At 54.9% G+C, this 24,912-nt stretch overlaps 1 protein-coding gene across 2 annotated transcripts in view; it reads left to right on the forward strand.

The window, feature by feature from the left end:
* The first annotated feature begins 1,185 nt into the window (after positions 1-1,185).
* The window catches only part of CAND2 (cullin associated and neddylation dissociated 2 (putative)), a 29,492-nt gene continuing 5,765 nt past the window's right edge, over positions 1,186-24,912 (forward strand). Inside the window, exons 1-11 of one of the 2 annotated variants that reach the window (XM_036870762.1) lie at positions 1,186-1,331; positions 5,644-5,787; positions 8,775-8,929; positions 9,642-9,765; positions 11,457-11,722; positions 12,762-12,867; positions 13,049-13,191; positions 15,033-15,355; positions 16,414-16,555; positions 16,933-18,435; positions 20,417-20,512. In XM_036870762.1, the coding sequence (XP_036726657.1) occupies positions 1,264-1,331; positions 5,644-5,787; positions 8,775-8,929; positions 9,642-9,765; positions 11,457-11,722; positions 12,762-12,867; positions 13,049-13,191; positions 15,033-15,355; positions 16,414-16,555; positions 16,933-18,435; positions 20,417-20,512 (3,070 nt within the window). In that variant the 5' untranslated portion in view covers positions 1,186-1,263. The remainder of the gene's footprint in view (positions 1,332-5,643; positions 5,788-8,774; positions 8,930-9,641; positions 9,766-11,456; positions 11,723-12,761; positions 12,868-13,048; positions 13,192-15,032; positions 15,356-16,413; positions 16,556-16,932; positions 18,436-20,416; positions 20,513-24,912) is intronic. The other variant, XM_036870763.1, reaches the window with a different exon arrangement.

The raw sequence follows: 24,912 nt of genomic DNA on the forward strand, positions 1-24,912 counted from the left end.
ATTAAAAATAAATAGAATTAAGTATTCCATTCCTCAATCATACTAAGTCACATTTCATTTAAGCCACATTTCAAGTGCTCAATAGCCACATGTGACTGATGGCCACCAGAATGGACAGTGCAGATGTATAAAATCTCCAACATTGCAGAAAGTTCTGTTGGACAGTGCTGCTCTAGAGCCCAGGAACCCACAATAACTGGTACCCAAGGAGTGTGTTATAAAATAAAGATTAATTTTATCCCTATCTTATGGGTGAGAAGAACATAGCTCAGAGAGGTTGTGTCATTATCCCAAGGCCACACAGCCAGGAAGCAGCCTGGCAGGGATTTGAACCCAGGGTTGTCTTGCACATGCGACTCACTTTCCCAAGAGCCAGCAGCCTCCTGGCTGTTTGGAGAAGTTCTGCCACTCTCCTCGTCCTCCTACAGATTCTCCCACCCTGAGCTTGTACCTACCTGGGGAGAAACTGTGCACGGCTTCATTCTGGTTAAGAACTGTTGCCCAGTCTGGGGTCAGTCCTGATTCCATCCCAGATTCACTGGCCGTGTGGCCTGCAGCAAGTCCCTTTGCCTCTCTGGGCCTCAGCTCTGCAGCTATAAAATGAAGAAACTGGCCGTGATGTCCTGAGGGTTGGAGGTGGCAGGCAGGAGGCCTGGGGCGACAGGGTACACTTCATATCCTGTCTGGCTTTGGGGTGGGCTGCATGGGGAGCAGGGTGGGGGTGGAAGTGCTTTGGTTGGCTTGACCTACAATAGCAGCTCCTCTTTCTTGAATGCCTACAGATGAGAAAGCTGAGGCTTAGAGAGGTCAAGTAACTTGGCTAAGGCTTCACAGTAGCAGAACTGACGGAGGTGGGGTTCGAACCTGAGACTCTGTTACCATGCCTGTGTCTCGCGAGCAGGGTTGAGGCCCACAGGAATCATAGGGAGAGGCTGTCCGGTGAGAGATGGTGAGCTCCCCGTCTGTGGGAGTGTGCAAGCCGGTGATGGGCCGTCTGCAGGGCTGGCGCCTAGCCGAGACCACAGAGCTCCTAGCGGGCCCCTCGCCCCTCCCGCCTCCCGCCTCCCGCCTCCCGCCTCCCGCCTCCCGCCTCCCGCCTCCCGCCTCCCGCAGCGGCGGCCACAGCAGAGGCGAGCGCTGCGCCGCGGGGCGGGGCGGGGCGGGGGCGGCTATTTCTGTTCGCTGAGCGCACTCCGCGTGCGGCGGGGGAGGGGGCCGCGCCGCCATATTCCCTCCCGTCGGCGGCCCCGCGGCGCAGCCACCATGAGCACCGCCGCCTTCCACATCTCCAGCCTCCTGGAGAAGATGACGTCCAGCGACAAGGACTTCAGGTGCGCCCGCTGCCCGGCCCCCGCCTCTCCGTCCCGCCCTGAACCCCCGGCCTTGCCCTCCCGGAGCGCCGGCCCTCCCCCGGGACCCTGCAGCCCCCATCTCTGCTCCTCGCAGCGGGCCCCACTCCTCCACCCGAGACGCCCCCTCCCCGCCTCTGCGCCCGGCGGAAGCTCGGGCTGCGTTCTCCGCGGATTGCTTGCCCTTTCCTCTCCGGGACTCCAGACCAGCTGCGTCTCCCACCGTGCAAACTTCAGCCCCTGCCTGCCGTCCCGCGTCTGAGCCGCAGCTTGCCCCTCTGCACGCTTCCTGTGCCTCTCCTCTCTCCACTTATGCCCAGTCCGCATCTCTCGCCGCATTTGATGGGCCCTGGCCCTCCTCTGCAACCCCCGCTGAAGCCCTCGGCCTCTCCTTGGGGATCCCAGCGCCTGCCTCTTCTTCTCCGCATTGAAAGCCGCTCCCCTCCCAGGACTCCAAGCCCCAGGGCTGACTTTTTCACTCGTACCCTCAGCTCTGCTCTCTTCTCAACATCACCCCAGGCCTCCTCCCCGCACTTCATAGGGGCACCCTTTCCCCGCCTCCCGGCTTTGCTCTGACACCACCTGAGGGAGGGGGCTGGGCTGAGTGGCTTAGCAGACAGAGGTAGGTGATGGTTTCGGTGGGGGCTTATAGGTTTTGTGGGCCACTCCCTTTCTGGTCCAGTCCCCTCCTCCTCAGGGGAAACTGAGGCCCAGAGAGGGGAAAGGATTGGTCCGTAATCACACAGCCAGTTCTGGACCCTCTGAGCTGAAAGGAGTCCTCAGAGAGGATATAGCCGTTGAACATTCTGTCACTTTACCCCCCCATTTTACAGATAGGGAGAGTGAGGCTCAGAGGTAAGAAGGGCCCAGGTGCAGTCACAAAGCTAGGAAGTGGAGAATCGAGGTGCACAGCCAGGTCAGTCTAACACAGAGGATGAGATCTCAGCAAGGCCCCCTGACAGGTGAGGATACCCAAGCCCTGCCCTCCTGGTCTGACCCCTGCCTTCGGCAATTCATTCCTCAACACCGCTCAAGAGCCCCCACTTTAGTAGAGCCTCTGAGCCACAGTCCTGGGTTCGGATCCTGCCTCCGGCCGCTTACTGGTTGTGTGACTGTGGACAAGCTGCTTAACCCCTCTGAGCCTCAGCTTCTGTTTCTGTGAAATGGGGATAATAACAGAACCCACCTCGAGGGTTGGTGTGAAGATGAAATGAGTTAATACATGCGGGATTCTTAGATTAGTGCCTGGCACCAGGTAAGCGCTTAATAGATTGACACTGTTGTGATTTTGGGCACATCAGAAATCTGCCAGTCCCCTCCCCTCTCTGGGCCTTTACCTGGAAGTTCTTTGTCTGCCCCGTCATTTCCCCCCTTCACCAGGCTAGCTTCTACTCAGTTGTCACCTCTTTGGGATGCCTCCTGATACCCAGGCAGGGTTAGGCACCTCCCCCAGCCCATATTTCTGCTGCATAACTTTTTAAGCCTGGGAGACCCAGAGCTTCTGGACCTCTGGACTGTGCACTCTCCTTTTGTGTCCAGAGTATGTTCTGGGTACACAGTTGGTGCTCAGTGAATGTTTTCTGTGTCCCAGGCTTCCTGCTGTCCAGTGTAATCTCATTCAATCTTCCTGTCTGCCTGGGTGGTAGTGATTGTTCTTCCTGTTCTCCAGAGGCTTGGAGAGGTGAAGTGACTTGCCCAAGGTCACACAGCTGGCCAGTCACCGAGGGGATTTGCACCACTGTCTAGGCCCTCAGGTCCAGGCTCCAGGAGAGGGAACTGGCCCTGCCAACTGGAGCCTGAGAAGCCCTTCCAGTCTGCTCTGCCAGTGGCCCTGAGAACATTTAAAACCACCCCAAGCATATGAGGATGATGTCTATTTTTAAAGTCCAAATACCAGGGGGGCTGGATCCCGCTGACCAGCTGTCCAGGCACCCATGTGGCCAAGTATTTCAGTTGAGTCGCCTCTAGGGTTTCTCTGGAATGAAACTGAGACTGTGTCCTCTGGCTCCTGGAGGCGGACGGTGACTGCAAGTGGGGGTCCCAGGCAGGTGGAGGAAGTCTTCGATCCATGTTGTTCTGCTGCCTGGAGTCCCAGAGATGAACTGACAGGCTTCTGTGAGTTCACAGTTTAACAGGAGAGACACCGGTGACCAAGCTTGCAGCGCAGTGTGAGAGATGCTATAATGGAGGGGTCCAGAGTATCTGAGAGGGTCCTATCCAGGGGGACCAAGTGTGCTTAGAGATTGTGGGTGGAGGATAGGGCAGGGTGATGAGAGGAGTCTTCCCTGAGACTAGGACATTTGAGCTGGGCCCTTGACAGGTGAATGGGAGTTCAGTAGGTGGAGAAGAAAGAGACAGGAGGCCCATCTTGGGCAAAGGAGTACATCCCTTGGGTTGCCAGGCTGAGCTGGGTCTCCATGGACTGCAGCAGAAACTCAGCTTCAGGGCCCTGCCTGCCTTCTCTGAACATCCCTTCAGCTGGACAGACTTTGGGGTGCGTGTGGCTACCCCAGGCCTTGTCCTGGCTCAGATCCAAACCTCATCCTTCATCTTAACCTTGGCTGCTTGTCATGAGGTGGCCAGGCCCACAGGTGGGCATGGTGAGCCCTGCCACCCACTCCTTGCCTCCAGCCCAGCCTCCTTTCTTCTCTCAGGCTTGAGGCTTATCCCAGCTGTTAAAAATAAACAGCTGTGACACCGACAAGTGCCCTCCTGCCTAAGGGGCCCTAGGGGCCACTGTGACATCCAGCAGCAGGTCTGAGCCTGCAAAGATGAGGCTGGAATCCCACTGTGACCAATTTTGCCATAGCAGGCTTGGTGGGGCGGGGAGAGCGGGTTCTTGGTTGACTCACTCAAGCTAGAAAGCAAGGCTGGTGTGAAGAGGCCTGGTTGGGGAGCAAAAGCTGGACGCTTTCTTTGGGGCCGCCACTCTCTGATCCGGACTTCACAGCATCTCTCCTCTCTGCTGTCAAGTGCCTGCAGGAGCCAATAAACGGGTGCAGCGGGCCTGGGGAGAACCTGCTGAGCTGGGGAGTGTGCACCTACCTACAGAGGGCAGCCGCCACTGCCTCGAGCCAGTTACAGTCACCAGAGACTGCTGGCCCAGCTGTATTCAAATATTCTGTTTTCAGGAGAATCTGGAAATCAGTACTTTTATGTCAACTCTTCTAATTTTTAAATGTCAATAAATAATTCAAATTTTCGAAAAACATTTGCCAGGTGGACACAGCCGAAGGCTGCCAGTTTAAGACTGCTCTCCCCTCCTGATCTTGGCAGGAATGGTGCTCCATGTTGCTACGGCAGCCCCAACTCCCCGTGACCTTCCAGCTCAGACTCCACTGCAATTTCAAATGCCGGGGACACGGCATCCGGCCACACGGATCTGCCCAGCTGTGGGTGGGTGGTCCTTGACGCTGATGCCCACCCTGGGTCTGCGAGCTGTGGCTGGGGACTGCTCAGCCGTTGCCATCTATGTCTAAGATATGCCTGTTGCCCGTCAACCTGGCCTGGGACGTTAGTTCTCAGAGTGTGGTCCCCGCCCCTCAGCCTCATCCGGGAACTTGTTGGAAATGCATAATTTGGGGCCCCGGCTCAGACTTTGTGATTCAGAAACCCTGGGGCCCAGCAGCATTTAGCAAGCCCTGCAGGTGATTCTGATGCTGGCTACGGTTTTGAGACCCGCTGGTGTGAGGGCAGGGCCGAGTGATTCTTTGAGGTCCGGTGGGCTGGGCGGGGCTAGTCCCCCTCCACCTGTCAGGTAGAGAGGCTTCCTGCTGACACCTGACTTGGTTGCAAGGTTTGTGTTCGACCTTCTAGCCCGACTGAGACGTGAACGACGTGACATTATAATCATGGCAGGACACTTACTGAGTGCCCACTGTGTGCCAAGCACACCCCATACATTGTCTTCTTGTATCTTCCATACAACCCCACAGGGCAGGTACCGTTCTCATCCCCACTTCTCAGACAGGTTAAGTAAGGCTCAGAGAGGTGAAGTAACTCGCCCAAGTTCCCATTTACATAAATGGCAGAAGCAGGAGCCATGTGCTTTGGAGGTCCTAAGCCTTTAGCTGGGATGCTGTGTGTCCGAGTCTGCCACCTTGGGCCAGTCGGTATCTCACACACGCGTCGCCTTGTGGTAGCCCAACTGTGCCCACCGCCCAGATAACCTACTTGCCCTTGACTGCCCCTGACCCTTTGTATCAAGGTCTGCTTCTGGGGAACTCTAAGGTGCTGCCCAAATCACCGGGGCCCAGGAGCTGCTCGGCAATCCTCCTCCGTCCTCCCTGCCCAGGTTCATGGCCACCAGTGACCTGATGTCAGAGCTGCAGAAGGACTCGATCCAGCTGGACGAGGACAGCGAGCGCAAGGTGGTGAAGATGCTCCTCAAGCTTCTGGAGGACAAGAACGGGGAGGTGCAGAACCTGGCGGTCAAGTGGTGAGCGTCGACCCTGGTGGTGATGGGAGGGTCCCTGCCCCTTTGGGGTACAGCCTCTGAGAGAAGACTTGCTGAGCAGCTCTTGGAGTGCCCGTGGAGCCGGACAGTGACTTGGTCTGGGTTCCCCCAGAAGTACACCCCGTGGCAAGGATTCAAGTGTACGTTTACCAGGAAAGAGATCCCAGGAAACTAGGTCGGGGGATAGAGAAGTGAGGCAGGGAAGGAAGAAAAGCAATAAAGCATCGAGCAAGTTTCTCCTGTGGGCGAGTGGAGCTTACCCCTGCTGGGGATCCCTGGCACACAGCGTAGGACATGCACCTTGGAGTGTTCCCACCTGCCAGCTTTCCTTGGTTGAGGGCTGCTCCTGGGGTAGGTGGAGGGTTATGCATTCGTTGGCATCTCCAGCCAGGGAAAGCCCTCAGGCACAGATGCAGGTGCTGGCAGCTGGAAGGTCAGGCTGGCACGCACAGGAGTGGTGGGGGTGAAAGAACGTGGCGGGGGTGGGCGCGTTTGCCGTAGGCATCATGAGGTGTGGTTCTGAGACCTTTTGCCAGTTACCCCCAGAGCTGAAAAAGCAAGATGGGGTGTGTGCAGGGCATGTGTGTGTGTGGCGGGGTAAGCAGGGGACTGAGGAATGGCGGGGGTCAACAGAGAATTGGGGCATTGCCTGTCAAACAGTACTCTGTGAGCTGGATCCAGGTAGTGAATTGGGGCGGGTAGTGAATTTCAGCTTGATCCCAAGAGTAGAGGAATTCAGTAAAGAGTTTCATGCAGGAGCAAGACATGCTCAGGTTTGTGGTCTGGGAGCATCCCTCTAACGGTGGAATTGAGATCAGGTGGAGTGGTTTCCTACTAGCGGAAGCAATAACCCCTTTTTATAACACGTAGTCTGAAATACTCTTATCACGAAATGAAATTCATGCATAATAGAACCTGCCTTTACACATGATTACAAAACAGTTTATATAATGCCTTAAACTGGAGCATAAAGGAGAAATAGGAGGAACGTTGTTGATGGTAAAATAGTATGTGTTTCACTGTGTAAATGCTCAGGCGCGTTGACGGTAGACGTGTAATGAAGTCGTGAGAAGCCTGCACCTGAGGTAGGCTCGCCGAGGCAGGAAGCAGGTGGAGACAGGTGTGGACGTTGGGGACTCAGATAGCACAGGCGGCATTGCTCTTACGAGATTTTCTGAAATGGTGACCATGTCCCGGTAAAGTTTCCCAGGAAAACAAAGTACAGTCTTCCTTCGAGTTACCTGATAACTACATTTTTGGAAATTTTAAGAGTATATTAAAATATTAATATTTTAATATATTAAAATAGTGCAAAAAAGTACTTTGTGTTTATATGTAAAATGAAATTAGGTTTTGGACTCAGATAATTATAGAAAGGCTGCTTACCTGTATGAATGCCCAGTGGGATGTTAGAAACTCCAGCAGGACATGGAACATGGTTTTACAATATTGTCTTTCTGTCATCCGCGACCTCCCCCCAACCCCGTCCCCTCAGTAAAAGCCAGAAGTGCCATCTCATTAGTTACGATGAGCATAACTAATAGAAGGGCCCCCCAGTAAATATCCAAAACGCCCCTCAGGGCAGAATCACCCCTACTGAGAACCAGTGCTATAGAAGGTAGAGTGGAAAGACCTGGGATCACTTAGAAGTCAAGAGTTTGCCAAGTGGTGTGCACTGCGGCCACCTGGGACCCTTGTTTAAACTGTGTGCTCCCCACCCAGGGATTCTAATTCAGGAGGGGGCTGGGGCGGGCAGATGAGGATGTAGCACCCGGGAATCTGCATTCTAATGCGCACTGTCATCTGAGAACCACTCTTTTAGGTCAGAGGTTCTCAGCCTTGACTGCATGTTAGAATCACCCGGGGAATTAAAAAAAAAAACTCACCAGCTCCAGGCCACACCTGAAACCAATTAGCTGAGACACTCTGGGGCTGGCACCTGGGTAACAATTTCTTAAAAGGCCCCAGGTGACGGCAATGCGCAGTTAAGGCTGAGAAGCAGTGTGTCTGGTGTGGTTTTTAAACTTTCGCGTGCATTCGAATCAGCTGGGGGTTTTGTTGAAGCACAGATTCTAGTTCACTAGCTCTCGGGTAGGACCTGAGCTGCTGCATCTCTGCGTCTCCAGGTAGTGCTGATGATGCTGATATGTGACCACACTTGGAGAAGCAAGCCTCTAAGGCAGAGGTTCTCAAAGTGTGGTCCCTGGACCATCAGCATCTACTGCGAACTTGCTAGAAATGTAAATTCTCAAGCCCCACCTAGACCTCTTAAGTCTGAAAATCTGGAGTGGGGCCCAGCAATCTGTGTTGTGTTTTTTGTTTTTTTGTTTTTCTTTTTGTTGTGTTGGGTCTTCGTTGCTTCATGCGGGCTTTTTTTTCTAGTTGTGGCGAGCAGGGGCTATTCTTCGTTTGCGGCGCGTGGGCTTCTCATTGCAGTAGCTTCTCTTGTTGTGGAGCGTGGGCTCAGTAGTTGTGGCTCGCAGGCTCTAGAGCACAGGCTCAGTAGTTGTGGTGCACGGGCTTTGTTGCTCTGCGGCATGTGAGATCTTCCCGGACCAGGGCTCGAACCCACATCCCCTGCATTGGCAGGCGGATTCTTAACCACTGTGCCACCAGGGAAGTCCCACAATCTGTGTTTTAACAAGTCCTCTAGGGGATTCTGATACACGCGCAAGTTTGAGAACCCTACTCTTGGGCATTCTCTGGTTTCCAGCTGAGGTTACTGGGTTCGATGGTTTGGCCGTATACTGAGATGTAAAACCCAAGAGGAGGTGCAGGTTTGGGAGGTGCCAGGAATGATGTCGGCATACCCAGAGGGTACCTCTCTTTCTGGCAAAATAGGAAGTCCCCTGTTGATCTGGGGCCTTTTCCTCAGCACATGTGGCCCCATAGACATGAGGGGACATAAGGGGCAGCCCGACTCGGGCTGAGCCTGGGCTTTTGGACCTCCTCCCTCCCTCCGTATTCAGCCTGGGTCCTCTGGTGGGCAAAGTGAAGGAGTACCAGGTGGAGACCATCGTGGATGCCCTCTGTGCCAACATGCGGTCAGACAAGGAGCAGCTCCGAGACATCGCTGGCATCGGCCTCAAGACCGTCCTGTCGGAGCTCCCCCCGGCAGCCACAGGTACTCAGGTCTTAGGGACTCGGTGCTATTGCTATTTGTCCTAGTCTATGATTGAAGAAGCTGAGGCTCAGCGAGGTGAAAGGACTTACCCAAGGTCAGCCAGCTAATAAGTGGCAGAGAATTCAGACCCAGATCTGTTAAACTTCATGGCTCTGTTTCAGGGATGCTTTTAGCTGCAAGTAACGAAGTCTAACTAATGGCAGCTTGAAGAAGTAGGGGGTTGCTTTTCTCACATAACTCTGAAGGGATCTGCCACTCCATTTTTACAGCCATTCATTCAGAAGCTCCATTAGGACAGGGCTGAAGTCTCTGCCCATGTCTCTTGCCCTTTATAAGAAAAGCACGTGTTTCCCCAGAAGACTTTGACCTGTATCTCACTGGCCAGAACATGGTCACACCTGGCCTCTCCAAGCAGCAAAGGAGTCTAGGAAAGAAGTGCTTAACTTTTCCCACCTCCGCATTGGAAGGCAGAGGGCAAAGGGGTCAGGTGTGGGGTGAGCAAGGCAGCAGGTCCGCCCTTGGTTCTTTAGCTCCCCAGCTGTCTCCTTTAGTGTGGTCTGACTCTGTGTCAAACCTTGGACCACGCCAGCCCTGGCTTCCCTGGTCAGCAGGATTCGGGGGATGTGGGCTCAGGAACACAACCAGAGCAAAGGCCAGCCACAGGTGGAGGCCAGCCCTGGGCCTCACCACACCCACCTTGTGCTCTGTGCAGGCTCCGGCCTGGCCACCAGTGTGTGCCGGAAGATCACAGGCCAGCTCACCAGTGCCATCGCCCAGCAGGAGGACGTGGCTGTGCAGCTGGAAGCCCTGGACATCCTCTCTGACATGCTGAGCAGGTGCGGGAGGCCACCGTGGGCAAGGGGGACAGGGAGGGTCTCAAATTCACAGAGCCAGCACTTACTGTACACCAGGCCCTGTGCTAGGGCTCTTTAGTCGTACCAGCAGTGTCCCAGGAGAACGCGTTTGTCACCGTTTTATGGGCTCTGAGAGGTGATGTGGCCTGTCTCTAGTCACAGTCAGTAAATGGCAGAACCTAGGTGTTGAATTCAGGTCTCTCCATAGCTGGAGCCCATGTGTTGTTCATCCTCTCCCTCGGCCCTTCTTTCTCTTTTTCTTCTCTTGGATGAGTATAGCTGGGCCTTTGTTTTAAATTGCACTACACATTTTTAAAGTATTCATTCAGCCTCTCAAGATTTGAGCACCTACCGGAAAAATGTCAGGTGCTGGACTAGTTCTGGGAATATGGAGTTGGCTGGGTCTTGGCGGCCCCTAAGGAAAAGCTCACAGACACATAAATCTGTGAATGGAGTAAGAACAACAATACGGCTAAGAGCAGGGCCCGTAGGAGCTCAGAGGAGGAGCCCATAACCCAGCTGGGGGTGGGGAACCTTCCTAGAGAGGGTCCAGCCAGCTGAGCCTTCAAGGGTGGGCAGGACTTGGCCAGGCGTGGGTGAGCATAAGGGAGACCCTGGGTGGGGGACCTGCCTTCAGCCCAGAGGGCAAAGACCAGAGAGACATGGGGTCCTGGGGGTTGTGCAAGGCAGTCGTGGGGTGTCATGAGGAGGGGCTGGTGTGGAGAGATGAGGGCTGGGAGGGTGGGGCAGTTGACTAAAGATTCTACTGAAAGTGTGAGGAGCTCACGGAGGGGTTCTCGGCAGGCATGAGGAATGCCCTGGGTGTATTTGTGTGTTTTAGACTGATCTTTCTATGTGCAGAGTGCACGGAAGGTGGGAGGGGGTTGAATGGGCAGGGAGACTGCTTAGAAGGCTTCTGCAGGCAGGTGAATTCAGGTTGTATTTAGGAGGTAGACTCCACAGCGCTTGGAGTGGATGAGAGGCAAAGACTCAAGGCTGACACCCAGGGGTCTGGCTTTCCTAACTGTGGGCACAGACACAGGGCCATTGGCCGTGTAGGTGCGCTCCAGGAGCAATGTCGGGGCGGGCGTGATGGTTTCCGTTCGGAACATGTTGAATTTGAGGTGCCTGGGAGGTACCCACTCAACCGAAAGCTCCATAGGGCAGGACTGAGGGCCAGAGTCCGTCTTGCTCTCCCGAGTTTCCAGCCCAGGCCCTGTCACATAGTAGGTGAATGCATAAATAAATGAAACCCAGGAGAGAGGTCTGGGCTGGACAGAGAGATATGTGAGGGTGAGGTCAATGTGTCGGTGTGGAGTGAGAGAAGAAAAGGTTTCAGGACACATGGGACAGGAAAAGCACAGGCCTGGTTTGAACGTGGGATAGAAGCTGCTGCAGGGGCTGCGTTCTATCTGTGCAGAAACCATTCTCTGGTGTTCCCTCTTGCCTTGAGCCCGGAGCTCAGCTTATCCGAAGGGCACTGGGGAGCCACTGAAGGAGTTAGGCAGAGGCACACTTTAGATCACCCTGGCCTCAGTGATGGGGAGGGTGAGGGCCCTTGGGTTGTCATAATGGGGGAGGCGACCAGGAGCCCATGGGGAGAGGGGAAGTGCCTGGCCCAGGCTGCCCGCCGGGTGGGCCTCACCCGACACCCCTTCCTTCCGGCTCCCCAGGCTGGGCGCCCCGCTGGGCGCCTTCCACGCCAGCCTCCTGCACTGTCTGCTGCCGCAGCTGAGCAGTCCGCGCCTGGCCGTGCGCAAGCGGGCTGTTGGGGCGCTCGGCCACCTGGCGGCCGCCTGCAGCACTGACCTTTTCGTCGAGCTTGCGGACCACCTGCTGGACCGGCTGCCCGGCCCACGCGCGCCCGCCAGCCCCGCGGCGATCCGCACCCTGATCCAGTGCCTGGGCAGCGTTGGCCGCCAGGCAGGCCACCGCCTCGGTAAGGGGGAGGGGCCCCACGGGGAGGGGGCGGGGCCGACTACAGGGATCCTGGGCTGAGGGGGTGGGGCCCGGGTGAGCCACCTCTTTGGTTAAGGGGCGTGGTTGAGGTGGGGAGGGGCGGGGGCGGTGCTGAAGCGCCTGAAGAGGAAGAGTGGGCTCGAGAGGCAGCCAGGTGGGCCCTGAGCTCAACCTGCTTCTGAGCCCCACCCAGAGGCTCGCGAGGGTAATTACAAGTCATGCCTCCAAAGGGATGATGTATGTACAATAAACCGCATTACTTAAAGTGTACAATTCAGTGTGTTTTGAACTTTTCGTGCACTTGTGAAACTACCACCGCAATCAAGATGCAGAACATTTCCATCACCGCCAAAAGTTTCCTTGTGCCTCTTTGCAGTCCATCCACCCTCTGCCCCACCCTAGGCAACCACTTGTCCACATCCCCCCAAACAGCAGCCACCCTCGGGAGCATGGACCTGGGAGAGGGAACTGCACAGGACCGGACAAGGGTTCAGGGTGGGAAAGCGTACGGCTGGAGAAGAGCTAGGGCAGAATCCATATAAAGCCCAGGGACCAGTGAGGGGGCCCCCCTTGCCTGGTAAGGGCAGTGCCTGCCTCCCCACTTTCCTTGCCCAGGTCTACAACCTAGTGCAGGAAATAAGGCAAGAACATGAGTAATAGTTTCAACAACAGATGCTTCTTATTGAGTGCCTGCTTTGTGCCAGGACCTGGGTGGAGATCTTTATCTGAATCTTATCTTTAATCTTGACAAACTCTCTGGCTGGTAGGCATTGTTATCCCTACTGTGAAGATGAATGGTCTGAGGTTAAAGAATGTTGTGATGTGCCCAAGGTCCCATAGCTTATAGGGCGCTCAGTCAGGGCTAGAACCCACATCTGCTTGACTGTGAAGCCTCTGAGTAACTTTGCAGTGGCCAGGGCTGCAGGTGCAGGCACAGGCTGAATGCTGTGGGCTGGGGGAGCCCCGGAGATGGTCTGGCCTCACCTCGCCTTGCCTCAGTGACCCACCTGGCCCTGCAGGGACCCATCTGGACCGGCTGGTGCCTCTGGTGGAGGAGTTCTGCAACCTGGATGATGATGAGCTTCGGGAGTCCTGCTTCCAGGCCTTTGAGGCCTTCCTGAGGAAGTAGGTGCAACAGGGGTGCTGGAAAATGGGGGCCCCGGGGTTTCTTTGAGAAGTTGATGGGGATGGAGTGGGGGCAGGATGCTGGCCTCAAAGCAGTCAGGTCTCAGGACTCACCACTGGGCGCCATCCCCAACCCTGTCCTGCCTGGGTCCAGCAGAGCCTCGCCTATCCCACCCCACAGGTGCCCCAAGGAGATGGGCCCCCACGTGCCCAATGTGACCAGCCTCTGCCTCCAGTACATAAAGCACGACCCCAACTATAACTACGACAGTGACGGGGAAGAGGAGCAGATGGAGACGGAGGATAGTGAGTTCAGTGAGCAAGGTGAGTGGCCAGCTTGTCCTTGGGCTGCTGGGTGGAAATGGGTGCAGCCTTCCCGCAAATCCCCCAGCCAAAGACAGGGGCCACATATGGTGCCCCCATCCTGATCCCAGCTCTTCCTCAGGCTCCAGCCCTGCCCTTGGAAATCTGGACCCTCTGTGGTGCCCACACTCTCTGATTGCACAGATCACAAGATAGTAGTAATTGCTGATGTTTATTGAGCATCTCCTGATGTCCTACGTGCTGGTTTTTTTTTTAATATTTATTTGTTTATTTTTGGCTGTGTCAGGTCTTAGTTGCGACACGCGGGATCTTTCATTGTGGCGCTCGGGCTTCTCTCTAGTTGTGGCGTGCGTGCTTAGTTGCCCCACGGCACGTGGGATCTTAGTTCCCCGACCAGGGATCGAGTCCACGTCCACTGCTTTGGAAGGTGGATTCTTAACCACTGGACCAGCAGGGAAGTCCCCTAAGTACTCTCTTACTTCATGTTCCTTATAATGACCCTAGGAAATCAGGTATTTATTATCATCCCCATATTTCAGACAAGGAGATGGACACTTATGAGAAGAGATTTGCCTGAGATAACACAGCTAGGAAGTGGCGTAGCTGGGCCTTGGAGCCATGTTTGCCAGACTCGCCCACCTCATGCTGCCATCTCTGTACCCTTTTAGTTATGGTTTCCAACAGCCATTGCTTTAACCCAGCAGAGTGAAGCTCTAGTGGTGGAATGATTGGCACTGACAGGGAGAGATACCTGGATGGGGGATGGACTCAATGGCTTTTTCCTTCTGTGCCTGTGGGCCTGTCTGTCACTCAGAGGGAAGGCCCTGGGCCCTGGAGGCATTGATGGAGGTGAGGGCCTTAGGTCCTGATGGGTACTCAGAGTGAGATGCAGTGGTAGGAGATGAGATTGGACAGGCATTTTGGGCTCAAATGCCCGGCCAAGGAGATTGGACATTTTCTTGTTAGTAACAGGGAGCTCTGGATGTTTCTTCATGGGTGACATAGGGTGGAAATAACAAACAAGGGTCCATCAGAGGGGACACATCTGCTACGCTGACAAGGCACATCTGGGGGACCATCCACCTGGCCCACTATGGCTTGTCCAGATGCAGTGCTCTGAGAGTCTGAGTTCTCTGCAGAGCAGTGTGGGTAGGAACATGCTGGCCTTTGAGCCTGTGCCTGGGGGCGTCCCTAGGGAGGACCGTCCCCCTCTGAGCCTCATGTGTGTCTCCCCAGGTGTATGAGTTGGCTTTGTGGGCCTCATTCATCTCTGCTGTTTCTAGCTGTGTGTCCTCAGGAGAGTCCTCATTCTCTCTGAGCCTTAAATGTATCATCTATAAAAGGGGGCTCAAGACACCTTCATTCCTGAGGCATGGTGAAGACTTGAGCTCTGACCTCTTGGGGGAGCTTGGAGAGTGGAGAGCCACACAAACACAGCTTTTCCTTATTGTTAGTCCTGCTTGGAAGCCGGAATCAGGACCCTGTCTGGGGCAGGGGAGCTATCACCTTTCCCTTCTGAAATCCCAGTAAATGAAACATCACGCAGCCAGTCCTGAAACCCAAGGATGGGTCTTGTGCCCCAAATGGATTCCCTAAATCCTCACTGGAAGCTTGGGAGTCAGTTTTTCCCTGGTGCAGTCAAAACAACCAAGAGTCTGGAGGCAGCGGGAGGACCCTGGTGTAACGCCAGCTGGTTCCCTGCTTGACGCCACCCCTAGCACACAGCAGGTGTTCATTAACCGGTAGTGACCATGGAAAGGTGAGGCCCCGGCGGAGCCCCCCTCACTGCCCCCTCACTTCTCACCCCTCCGTCCTGGGAGACCGCCCCGGGTGGTGCGCAGGGCTCCATGGGTGTCTGGTTCCCGCCCCAGAGAGCGAAGACGAGTACAGCGACGACGATGACATGAGCTGGAAGGTGCGCCGGGCAGCGGCCAAGTGCCTGGCGGCCCTGATCAGCTCTCGGCCCGACCTGCTGCCCAGCTTCCACTGCACCCTGGCGCCCGTGCTCATCCGCCGCTTCCGGGAACGCGAGGAGAACGTCAAGGCCGACGTGTTCGGGGCTTACATCGTGCTGCTGCGGCAGACACGGCCCCCGAAGGGATGGCTGGAGGCCATGGAGGAGCCCACCCAGTCGGGAAGCAACCTCCAGATGCTACGAGGACAGGTGTGCCTGCCTGCCCCTCCGCATGCCCCTCCCTCCTGCTCACAACCCTTCCCTCCTCCGTCTCCCCACCCTCCCACCGCCCCCCATCTCTCCACCCACCGGATTGTGCGTACCGAGCACCTGCTGTGTGCCCGGCCCTGTGCGTGAAGTGGCAACAGGGAGCAAGACAGATGAAGTCCCTGGCCCTGGACCACACAGTCTCGGGCAGATAGCCCGCAGCACAAGTAGGGTTCCAGGCCACAGGAAGGGGGTTCAGTTTTATTCTAAGAGGGTAGAAGCCACGGGAGGGGAATTATGGGATCCCACTCACATTTGAAAAAGCTCACTCTGGCTGCTACGTGGGGAATGGATTGTAACGGGCTGGAGGCCGCTGCAGCTGTGCAGGTGAAAGGGCGTGGTGCCTTGGGCAGGGGGCAGGGGGACAGGTGGTCGGACTTGAGAGATAGTTTTGGGTTTTGCAGATGGATGTGAAAGGCAAGGGGCAGGGAGGTGCCATGTGAGTTCTGGGCTCTGGCTAAAAATAGTGCAGTCCCTGAGATGGTGGAGGGCGGAGCGGGGGCATGTCTAGAGTTCTGTTCTGGACATTAATGTTCGAAGCCCTCGTTGGATGCCGGAGTAGAGATGTCTGGCGGGCAGTTGGCACACAAGTCTCGTGTCAGAGATGTAGGTCTAGGAGTCATTGCTTCAGGGGAATCCTCAACTCAGAAGTGGATGAGCTCACTGGGGAGGGGATCTAGCTGGGGGAGGGAAGGGGACCCCGGTGCTTCACCCTCACCAAGTGTACGAGTGAGAACCACGCTGCCCGGTGACCTTGAGCAAGTTACTTCAACTCTGTGCCTGTTTCCCATCTGTCAGCTGGGCACAGGACTAGTACCCACCTCAGAAGGCGAGTGTGGAATCAGGTGCCTGGTACAGAGCAAGTGATGGGAAGCTTGGGGTTGAATGATCCTCTCCACGCTGGGGGTCCTCCATGGGCAGGTGCCCGGGCAGAGTCCCCCAGTAGTGGGTGGGGTGTGGAGGTTCCTGGGTGGTCACTGACCTCCCCCCTCCATCCACAGGTGCCTCTTGTGATTAAGGCCCTGCAGAGGCAGCTTAAAGATCGGAGCGTCAGGGCCCGCCAGGGTTGCTTCAGCCTCCTCGCCGAGCTGGCAGGCGTCCTCCCGGGCAGCCTGGCAGAGCACATGCCCGTGCTGGTAGCAGGTAGGATGAACTGGAACCCAGTGTCTGCTGTTCTGGGCTTCTCCCTGAGCCCAGCCCCCAGCCCCCAATCCCTGAGAGTGCCGCTGTTCAGCAGCCTACAGTGGCTCCCCACTGCCAACAGTGAGAACAGGGATGGGGTGCAGGCCCGATGTCCTGCTTTTAAATAGGTTTCCTGGCCTGTGTCCTCAGCCCTGGCTCCGGCCACGGCCAAGCCCTGACCTCATAGAATCTGCTGCATGAGAGCCCAGGTGCCTGGGTCCAGCTCAGACGCCTGAGGGTACTCCACCCCTGCATCCAGGGAGGGCTGAGTTGGGTCAGGGTCTGTGGCCTGGTAACCTTGGCCCGCCTTCCCCCCCCGCCCCCCGCCCCCAACCCAGGCATCGTCTTCTCGCTGGCGGACCGCTCCAGCTCCTCCACCATCCGGATGGATGCCCTGGCTTTCCTGCAGGGGCTGCTGGGCACAGAGCCGGCTGAGGCCTTCCACGCCCACCTGCCCACTCTCCTGCCACCTGTGATGGCCTGCGTGGCTGACCCTTTCTACAAGATCGCAGCCGAGGCCCTGCTGGTGCTCCAGGAGCTGGTGAGGGCCCTGTGGCCGCTGGACGGGCCTCGGACGCTGGACCCCGAGCCCTACATTGGAGAGATGTCCGCGGCCACCCTGGCACGGCTTCGTGCCACCGACCTGGACCAGGAGGTGAAGGAGCGGGCCATCTCCTGCATGGGCCACCTCGTGGGCCACCTGGGTGACCGGCTCGGGGATAGCCTGGAGCCGTCGCTCTTGCTCCTCCTGGACCGCCTGCGGAATGAGATCACCCGGCTCTCTGCCGTCAAGGCGCTCACACTGGTGGCCGGGTCCCCGCTGCGGATCGACCTGCAGCCCATCCTAGCCGAGGCACTGCCCATTCTGGCCTCGTTCCTGCGGAAGAACCAGCGGGCTCTGCGGCTGGCCACACTGGCCGCCCTGGCCGCCCTGGCCCAGAGTCAGGGCCTCAGCCTCCCGCCCTCCGCCATGCGGGCCGTGCTGGCCGAGCTGCCCTCCCTTGTCAGTGAGAACGACATGCACGTGGCCCAGCTGGCTGTGAACTCCCTCGCCACTGTGACCCGCGCCCAGCCAGCCTTGTTGGCCGAGGTCAGCGGCCCTGTGCTTGCAGAGCTGCTGCGTTTGCTGCGCTCGCCCCTCCTGCCGGCCGGTGTGCTAGCGGCCGCCGAAGGCTTCCTGCAGGCCCTGGTGGGGGCCCGGCCGCCGTGCGTGGACTACACCGAGCTCGTCAGCCTGCTCACGGCGCCCGTTTACGAGCAGGTGGCGGACGGCGGGCCCGGCCTGCACAAGCAGGTGTTCCACTCGCTGGCTCGGTGCGTGGCGGCCCTCGCAGTGGCCTGTCCCCAGGAGGTGGCGGGCACGGCCAACCGCCTGGTCTGCGATGCCAGGTCGCCCAGCTCGAGCCCAGGGGTCAAGGTGCTGGCGTTCCTGTCGCTGGCCGAAGTGGGCCAGGTGGCCGGGCCGGGCCCCCAGCGGGAGCTGAAGGCGGTGCTCCTGGAAGCCTTGGGCTCGCCCAGCGAGGACGTGAGGGCGGCTGCCTCCTACGCGCTGGGCCGCGTGGGCGCGGGGAACCTGCCTGACTTCCTGCCCTTCCTGCTGGGGCAGATGGAGGCCGAGCCCCGGCGGCGGTACCTGCTGCTACACTCGCTCCGGGAGGCCCTGGGGGCCGCCCAGCCCGACAGCCTGAAGCCCTACACCGAGGACATCTGGGCCCTGCTGTTCCAGCGCTGCGAGGGCGCCGAGGAGGGCACCCGGGGGGTGGTGGCCGAGTGCCTCGGGAAGCTGGTCCTCGTGAACCCTCCATTTCTCCTGCCCCGGTTCCGGAAGCAGCTTGCTGCAGGTAGGGGCACAGGGACGGGCACAGGCAGCCCAGATCGGAGGTGGGCGGAGGTCCACATTGGGCGAACTTGTTCTGGTCATCGGGTCTGAGAGTCACAGTGTTGACAAGATTCAAGGCAGAGGAGCCGTTAAAAACAGTGTTTCCTGAGACTTAAAGGCCTCTTCCTGTGGGACCCTCTGGGATGGAGGGGACAGAATCCTTGATGTGTCCCTCCGACACATAAACTTTTCACGGTGCCCCTTGCGGACAGCAGCCTTGTGGTCCAGGTGAGAGTTAGTAAAGGCAGTTCTCTGAGGGGCCAGAAACGGCAGCCTGCAGGATGCAGCTGTCTCGGGCTAGCATGAGGCAGGAGCAAATGGAAACGTGGCCTAGGATTGGATGCCAGGCACCAGGCTGTGGAGAGGGCCAGGGAAGGGGTGAGGAAGGCAGGTCTTACGTTCCGGGGTTAGGGCGCGTCAGGATGTTCTGCAGCTCAGGAGGGAGGAAAGCGGGCAGGTGGACTGTGGGCTCTTAGGCAAGTGGAAGCCCCTGAGGGCGAAAGGCCTCCAGGCCTTGAGCTGGTCACCTGGTCCCCAGAGGGTCAGTGCTGCGTTAGTTGACATAATGCAGCCAAAGTGCTTGGTATAGTGGGTGGTACCTGATTAGTACTGCTGGTATCCACTATCGATCGTTGCTGTGTCAGTGACTCCGGTTAAGCCCTTCCTGGGTTGCTGGTATATAAGCAGCAGCTCTGGGCCCTCACCGCTGTGTGGACAGGACAACCACGTTGAGGACGTCACCTGTTACACTGCACAGGGCTCTTCACAAGGAACCTTGGGAGGCAAGAGTCTTGGGATGAGGGCCAGCCCTGCCTTTGCTAAGCTCAGATTTGTTTAGACCTCGTGCCCACTGTTGAACCGGCTAACCAGTCACATTTCCTATTTAACTGCCGGCTGCTGGGATGCGTAGAGCCGAATTGGCGGCCTGCTTCTAGCAAGCTCATAGGACTTTCTAGTTGTCTCTCGCGGCGTGCCCCTCACTCTGGTTTCCATCTCACTTTGTCCTTGGCCTCATTTTTCTTAATTCAATTAATCCTGTTCTATGTGTATTATCTTCATCAGCCACCCTGAATCTTCTTAGGAGCCAGTCAGGATGGAAAGAGAAAGAGGAAAAAAACTACAGGTCTGAAGTCAGTAACTCACTCACTCATACCCTAGCATCAAATTGTAAACTTTCTGCTGAGTCTTGAACTGAAGTCTTGGATGGAGACAGCCTTAACCCATTCAGTGCTGTGTGCCGGAGGGGTGGAAGCTGCCGATTAATCTCCTCCACCCTAATGGGAAGTGTACCCCCTTCCCTTTCTGCAGCTCCTCTACTCAGAAGGCAAGCAGAAAAGCAAAATTAAGTGAGTTCAGCCTGCTTGAAGCACAACTGCTCCCTCCTTGGAGAAGCCCACAGAGAGGGCTCAGCAGCACCCGGTGAATTCTGGACCTGCTGTGTGACCTTAGACGTGAATTTAACCTTTCCGGTCTCTCCTCACGTGTAAAATGGAGATTAAGAAGAATTTTTATTAATTATTGTTACAAATATTATATGATTTATTATTATTATCAACCAATGACTAGGATTAATTAATTAATCCTGAGTATTAATTGAGATAATGTGTCTGAAAAATACAACACAGCCCCAAGGCCTGGGCAGAGAGGTCTTTCTTCGAGTTGAGCCCTGTCTTGGGTTCTCGTTCTCCGTTCCTGCCCTTGGCGTGGCTGCCTGAGAACTGGCAGTTTTACCCTCTCAGCCGAAGTAGGAAGAATTCAGGGGAGATTCTGGGCTGCCAAGGAAAGTGGTAGCATCCGCTTCCCCAGAGATGGGCGGGGCGTCTCGCGTGGGGAGGGGATGTGGTTCTGTCTCCCACGGAGGCGAGGGGAGCCTCAGCGCCCTCTGGCCTGTGGGTGTCCGGGACCCGCCGCGCCCGCCCCAAGCGCCCCCTCCCGTCCTGCAGGTCGGCCGCACACCCGCTGCACTGTCGTCACAGCAGTCAAGTTCCTCATCTCGGACCAGCCCCACCCCATCGACCCCATCCTGAAGACCTTTGTTGGTGAGTGCCCCCGCCCCTCTGCCCCCTTTGGTCACCTCCACCCTGTTCTTGGGCTTGAGCTGATTTTTCTTTTTCTTTTTTTTTTTTTTTAATTTTTATTGGAGTATAGTTGATTTACAATGCTGTGTTAGTTTCAGGTGCACAGCAAAGTGAATCAGTTATACGTATATCTATACCCACTCTTTTTTTAAAGATCCTTTCCCGTATAGGCCATTACAGAGTATTGAGTAGAGTTTCCTGTGCTCTACAGCAGGTTCTTATTAGTTATCTATTTTATATGTAGGAGTGGGTATACGTCCATCCCAATCTCCCAATTTATCCCTCCCCACCAGCCCCTTGGTAACCATACGTTTGCTTTCGATATCTGTAAGTCTGTTCCTGTTTTGTAGATAAGTTCATTTGTATTGTTTTGTTTTTTATAAATTTATTTATTTGTTTACTTTTGGCTGCGTCGGGTCTTCGTGGCTGCGCACAGGCTTTCTCTAGTTGCTGCGAGCGGGGGCTACTCTTCTTTGCGGTGCGCGGGCTTCTCATTGTGGTGGCTTCTCTTGTTGTGGAGCACGGGCTCTAAGTGTTTGGGCTTCAGTAGTTGTGGCATGTGGACTCAGTAGTTGTGGTGCCCGGGCTCTAGAGCGCAGGCTCAGTAGTTGGGGCGCATGGGCTTCGTTGCTCCGCGGCACGTGGGATCTTCCTGGACCAGGGCTGGAACCCATGTCCCCTGCATTGGCAGGCGGATTCTTAACCACCGTGCCACCAGGGAAGCCCTTGTATTGTTTTTTAAAATTAGATTCCACTTATGAGCGATATCATATAATATTTGTCTTTCTGTGTCTGACTTACTTCACTCAGTATGACAATCTCTAGGTCCATCCATATTGCTGCAAATGGCATTATTTTGTTCTTTTGTATATATGTACCACATCTTCTTTATCCACTCCTCTGTTTGTGCACATTTAGGTTGCTTCCATGTCCTGGCTGTTGTAAATAGTGCTGCAGTGAACATTGGGGTGCATGTATCTTTACAAATTATGGTTTTCTCTGGGTATATGCCCAGTAGCGGGATTGCTGGATCATATGGTAGTTCTGTTTTTAGCTTTTTAAGGAACCTCCATACTGTTTTCCATAGTGGCTGCACCAATTTACATTCCCACCAACAGTGTGGGAGGGTTCCCTTTTCTCCACACCCTCTCCAGCATTTATTGTTTGTAGATTTTTTGATGATGCCCATTCTGACCGGTGTGGTGTGATACCTCATTGTAGTTTTGATTTGCGTTTCTCTAATAATTTGTGATTTGAGCATCTTTTCATGTGTTTTTTGGCCATCCGTATGTCTTCTCTGGAGAAATGTCTATTTAGATCTTCCACCCATTTTTTGATTGGGTTGTTTGTTATTTTGATATTGAGCTGCATGAACTGCTTATATATTTTGGGGATTAATCCCTTGTTGGTTGCTTCATCTGCAGATATTTTCTCCCATTCTGAGGGTTGTCTTTTGTTTATGGTTTCCTTGCTGTGCAAAAGCCTTTAAGTTTAATTAGATTCCATTTGTTTATTTTCGTTTTTATTTTCATTACTCTAGGAGGTGGATCAAAAAAGATCTTGATGTGATTTATGTCATAGAGTGTTCTGCCTGTGTTTTCCTCTAAGAGTTTTATAGTGTACGGCCTTACATTTAGGCCTTTAGTCCATTTTGAGTTTATTTTTGTGTATGGTGTTAGAGAATGTTCTAATTTCATTCTTTTACATGTAGCTGTCCAGTTTTCCCAGCACCACTTATTGAAGAAACTGTCTTTTCTCCATTGTATATTCTTGCCTCCTTTGTCAAAGATAAGTTGACCACAGGTGTGTGGGTTTGAGCTGATTTTTCTTACATGTTAGCCAAGGGGAGTTGGAGACCTGGGAGGCTGCCTCACCCATGATGGGCAGCGGGGCTCAAATCCCTGCACTGCTCCGGAATCGCTGGGTGGGCCCAGCCTGCCCCTTCTCACCTCTGAGCCTCAGTTTCCTCATCTATAAAATGGGATTGAGAAATCCTTATCTGCGTGTTCTCAGGTTGTTTTGGAGACCCCCCTGTGTGACTGAGGGGAAAGCACTCCATGAACACAGGCTCTTAGAGGTAGAAAACCACAGCCTCTCCCTTGCATTGGCTTTGGCGGGCACCTAGCTGGGTAGAGCTGCACAGGGGCTGGGGAGAGCAGCTCCCCGGCTCATCCCTGGTCTGAGGGACCTTCTGGCCTGAGGAGCCCAAACAGCCTTGCCTGTGGACCTTCACCTGGACCACACCAGAGTCTGGCCCTCCTCATCCAGGCAGGGCAGCCTGGTGGAGTGTGGAGAGGTTTTAGATTCCAGCAGCCTTGGTTCAAATCCTGGCTCTGCTGCTTGGGCTGTGTGAGCATGGACAGGCCACCTCGTCCTTGGCTATAAAATGGGGGTGCTGATCCCCACCTGCTGGGGCACTGTTGTGTGCGACCAAGGGGCCAGCACTCTGGGTTTGTTTGTTTTTTTTTTAATTTTTGGCCACACTGTGCGGCATGTGGGATCTTAGTTCCCCGATCAGGGATCGAACCCCTGTCCCCTGCACTGGGAGTGCAGAGTCTTAACCACTGGACCGCCAGGGAAGAAGGGCCAGCACTCTGGATTGGAGAACATGTCCGGAAGCTGCAGCAATATTGTCAGCAGCTACTTCATTCCACGTCCTGGCCCAGCGGGCACACGCTGCCTCCAGCCCTGATTTTCTCCATCTTGCCTGAGCTGCCCATGGCTGGCACACCCCCAAGGCCTCCATCTGGGTGTTTGGGTTTGTTGTTGTATGTTTTTGAGCTCTTGCTGTAGATCAGGTACCATGCTAGGCCTTTTACCTCATCACGGTTCATCTTCACAGCCCCCTGTGTAGCCTGAGCATTGGCCCCATTTTACAGATGAGGAAAGTAAGGCTCAGAGAGGAGATTTGAACTCAGGTCTTGCCGGGTCCCCACAGCTGTGTTCTCAGAGAGAGTGAGAACCTAGGAGCCAGCAGGGCACAGCAGAAGGGACCCAGAGCCACCAGCCCTGGGTTTGGATCCTGCTCTGCTGGGAGACTGTGTTCTTCCCAGTGCATCACATCAGGAGGCCCATGATGGCAGTTTGTCCCATGACAGGTGATGGTAACTCTGATTGACTGGTTAGGATGGAGACTTCTAGGTTTCTCCACTTTAAAGTTACTTTTACCTTTGGAATGAATAAGTTTGTTTTTTTTAAAATTTATTTATTCTATTTATTTATTATTTTTGGCTGCGTTGGGTCTTCGTTGCTACTCTACGTTGCGTTGCATGGGCTTCTCACTGCAGTGCCTTCTCTTGTTGCAGAGCATGGGCTCTAGGCACATGGGCTTCAGTAGTTGTGGCACGCTGGCTCAGTAGTTGTGGAGCCCAGGCTTGGTTGCTCCGCTGCATGTGGGATCTTCGCGGACCACGGCTCGAACCCGTGTCCCCTGCATTGGCAGGCGGATTCTTAACCACTGCGCCACCAGGGAAGCCCATGAATAAGTATTTTTAAGCCTATTGAAATATCTTCTTCCTCATCAAATTTTTGCCCACTACATTTTGCATCCATTGTGGTTTCTTGCCTGAATAAATGATTACTGACAGTTGCTAAATGACAACTTTCTAATTCCAGCATTCCTCCCATATTTATTAGTTTGCATTTTGTTCTCAGAAATAACTTTTCTTTTTCCCCCATTGATTTATTCATTGATTCGTTCATATCATTATAGACTCAGGGGTTTGTATTTCACTCAATGGGTTATAATCTATAACTGTCTTACTTATTTTGATTCCCAAGATTGTCTCACATTCAGCCAGTGGGAGCCCTTCAAGCTGGTTCTTATGTTCTGTTGATATGTTTCCATCATTCTTTGAGCATCTCCTTACCTTTTGGCACGATAAGGTGCTCCTGACCCATCTTGAACCTTTCCTGCCCCAGCCCTGGAATCAACCATTTCTCCAAGGAGCCCGATTCCTTTTAGTGGAGAATAGTATTCAGAATCCAAGATCTGAGCACTAGGTGTGCTCACTGCTACTGGGATGCCATTACTTCTAGGCCCTCTCAGCAGACAGAATCAGGAAATCTAAGTACGTATGACTGTATGTACCTAGTCAGACACACATGTATATTCCAGTCCAGCACCACAGGGTTCATGCTAGTCTTCTCCCTTTCCATATACCCTTCTGTTACAGGGGAAACCCAGCTCCTGAGATATTTATTCACTTAATCCTGGAATACACAGAAGGTAGTCATGAGAATTGCTAAACCCTTATCTGTGAAAAATCAGTATTCGTTTATAATTCTTTTGTCTTTAGCCTGAGGGCATCTTGTCACAATGCTTTGGAAGTTACTTAGGTGAGTTGTTTTCTCCTTCATAA

Source organism: Balaenoptera musculus, chromosome 11 (assembly GCF_009873245.2).
Source record: "Balaenoptera musculus isolate JJ_BM4_2016_0621 chromosome 11, mBalMus1.pri.v3, whole genome shotgun sequence".
Lineage (NCBI taxonomy): Eukaryota > Metazoa > Chordata > Mammalia > Artiodactyla > Balaenopteridae > Balaenoptera > Balaenoptera musculus.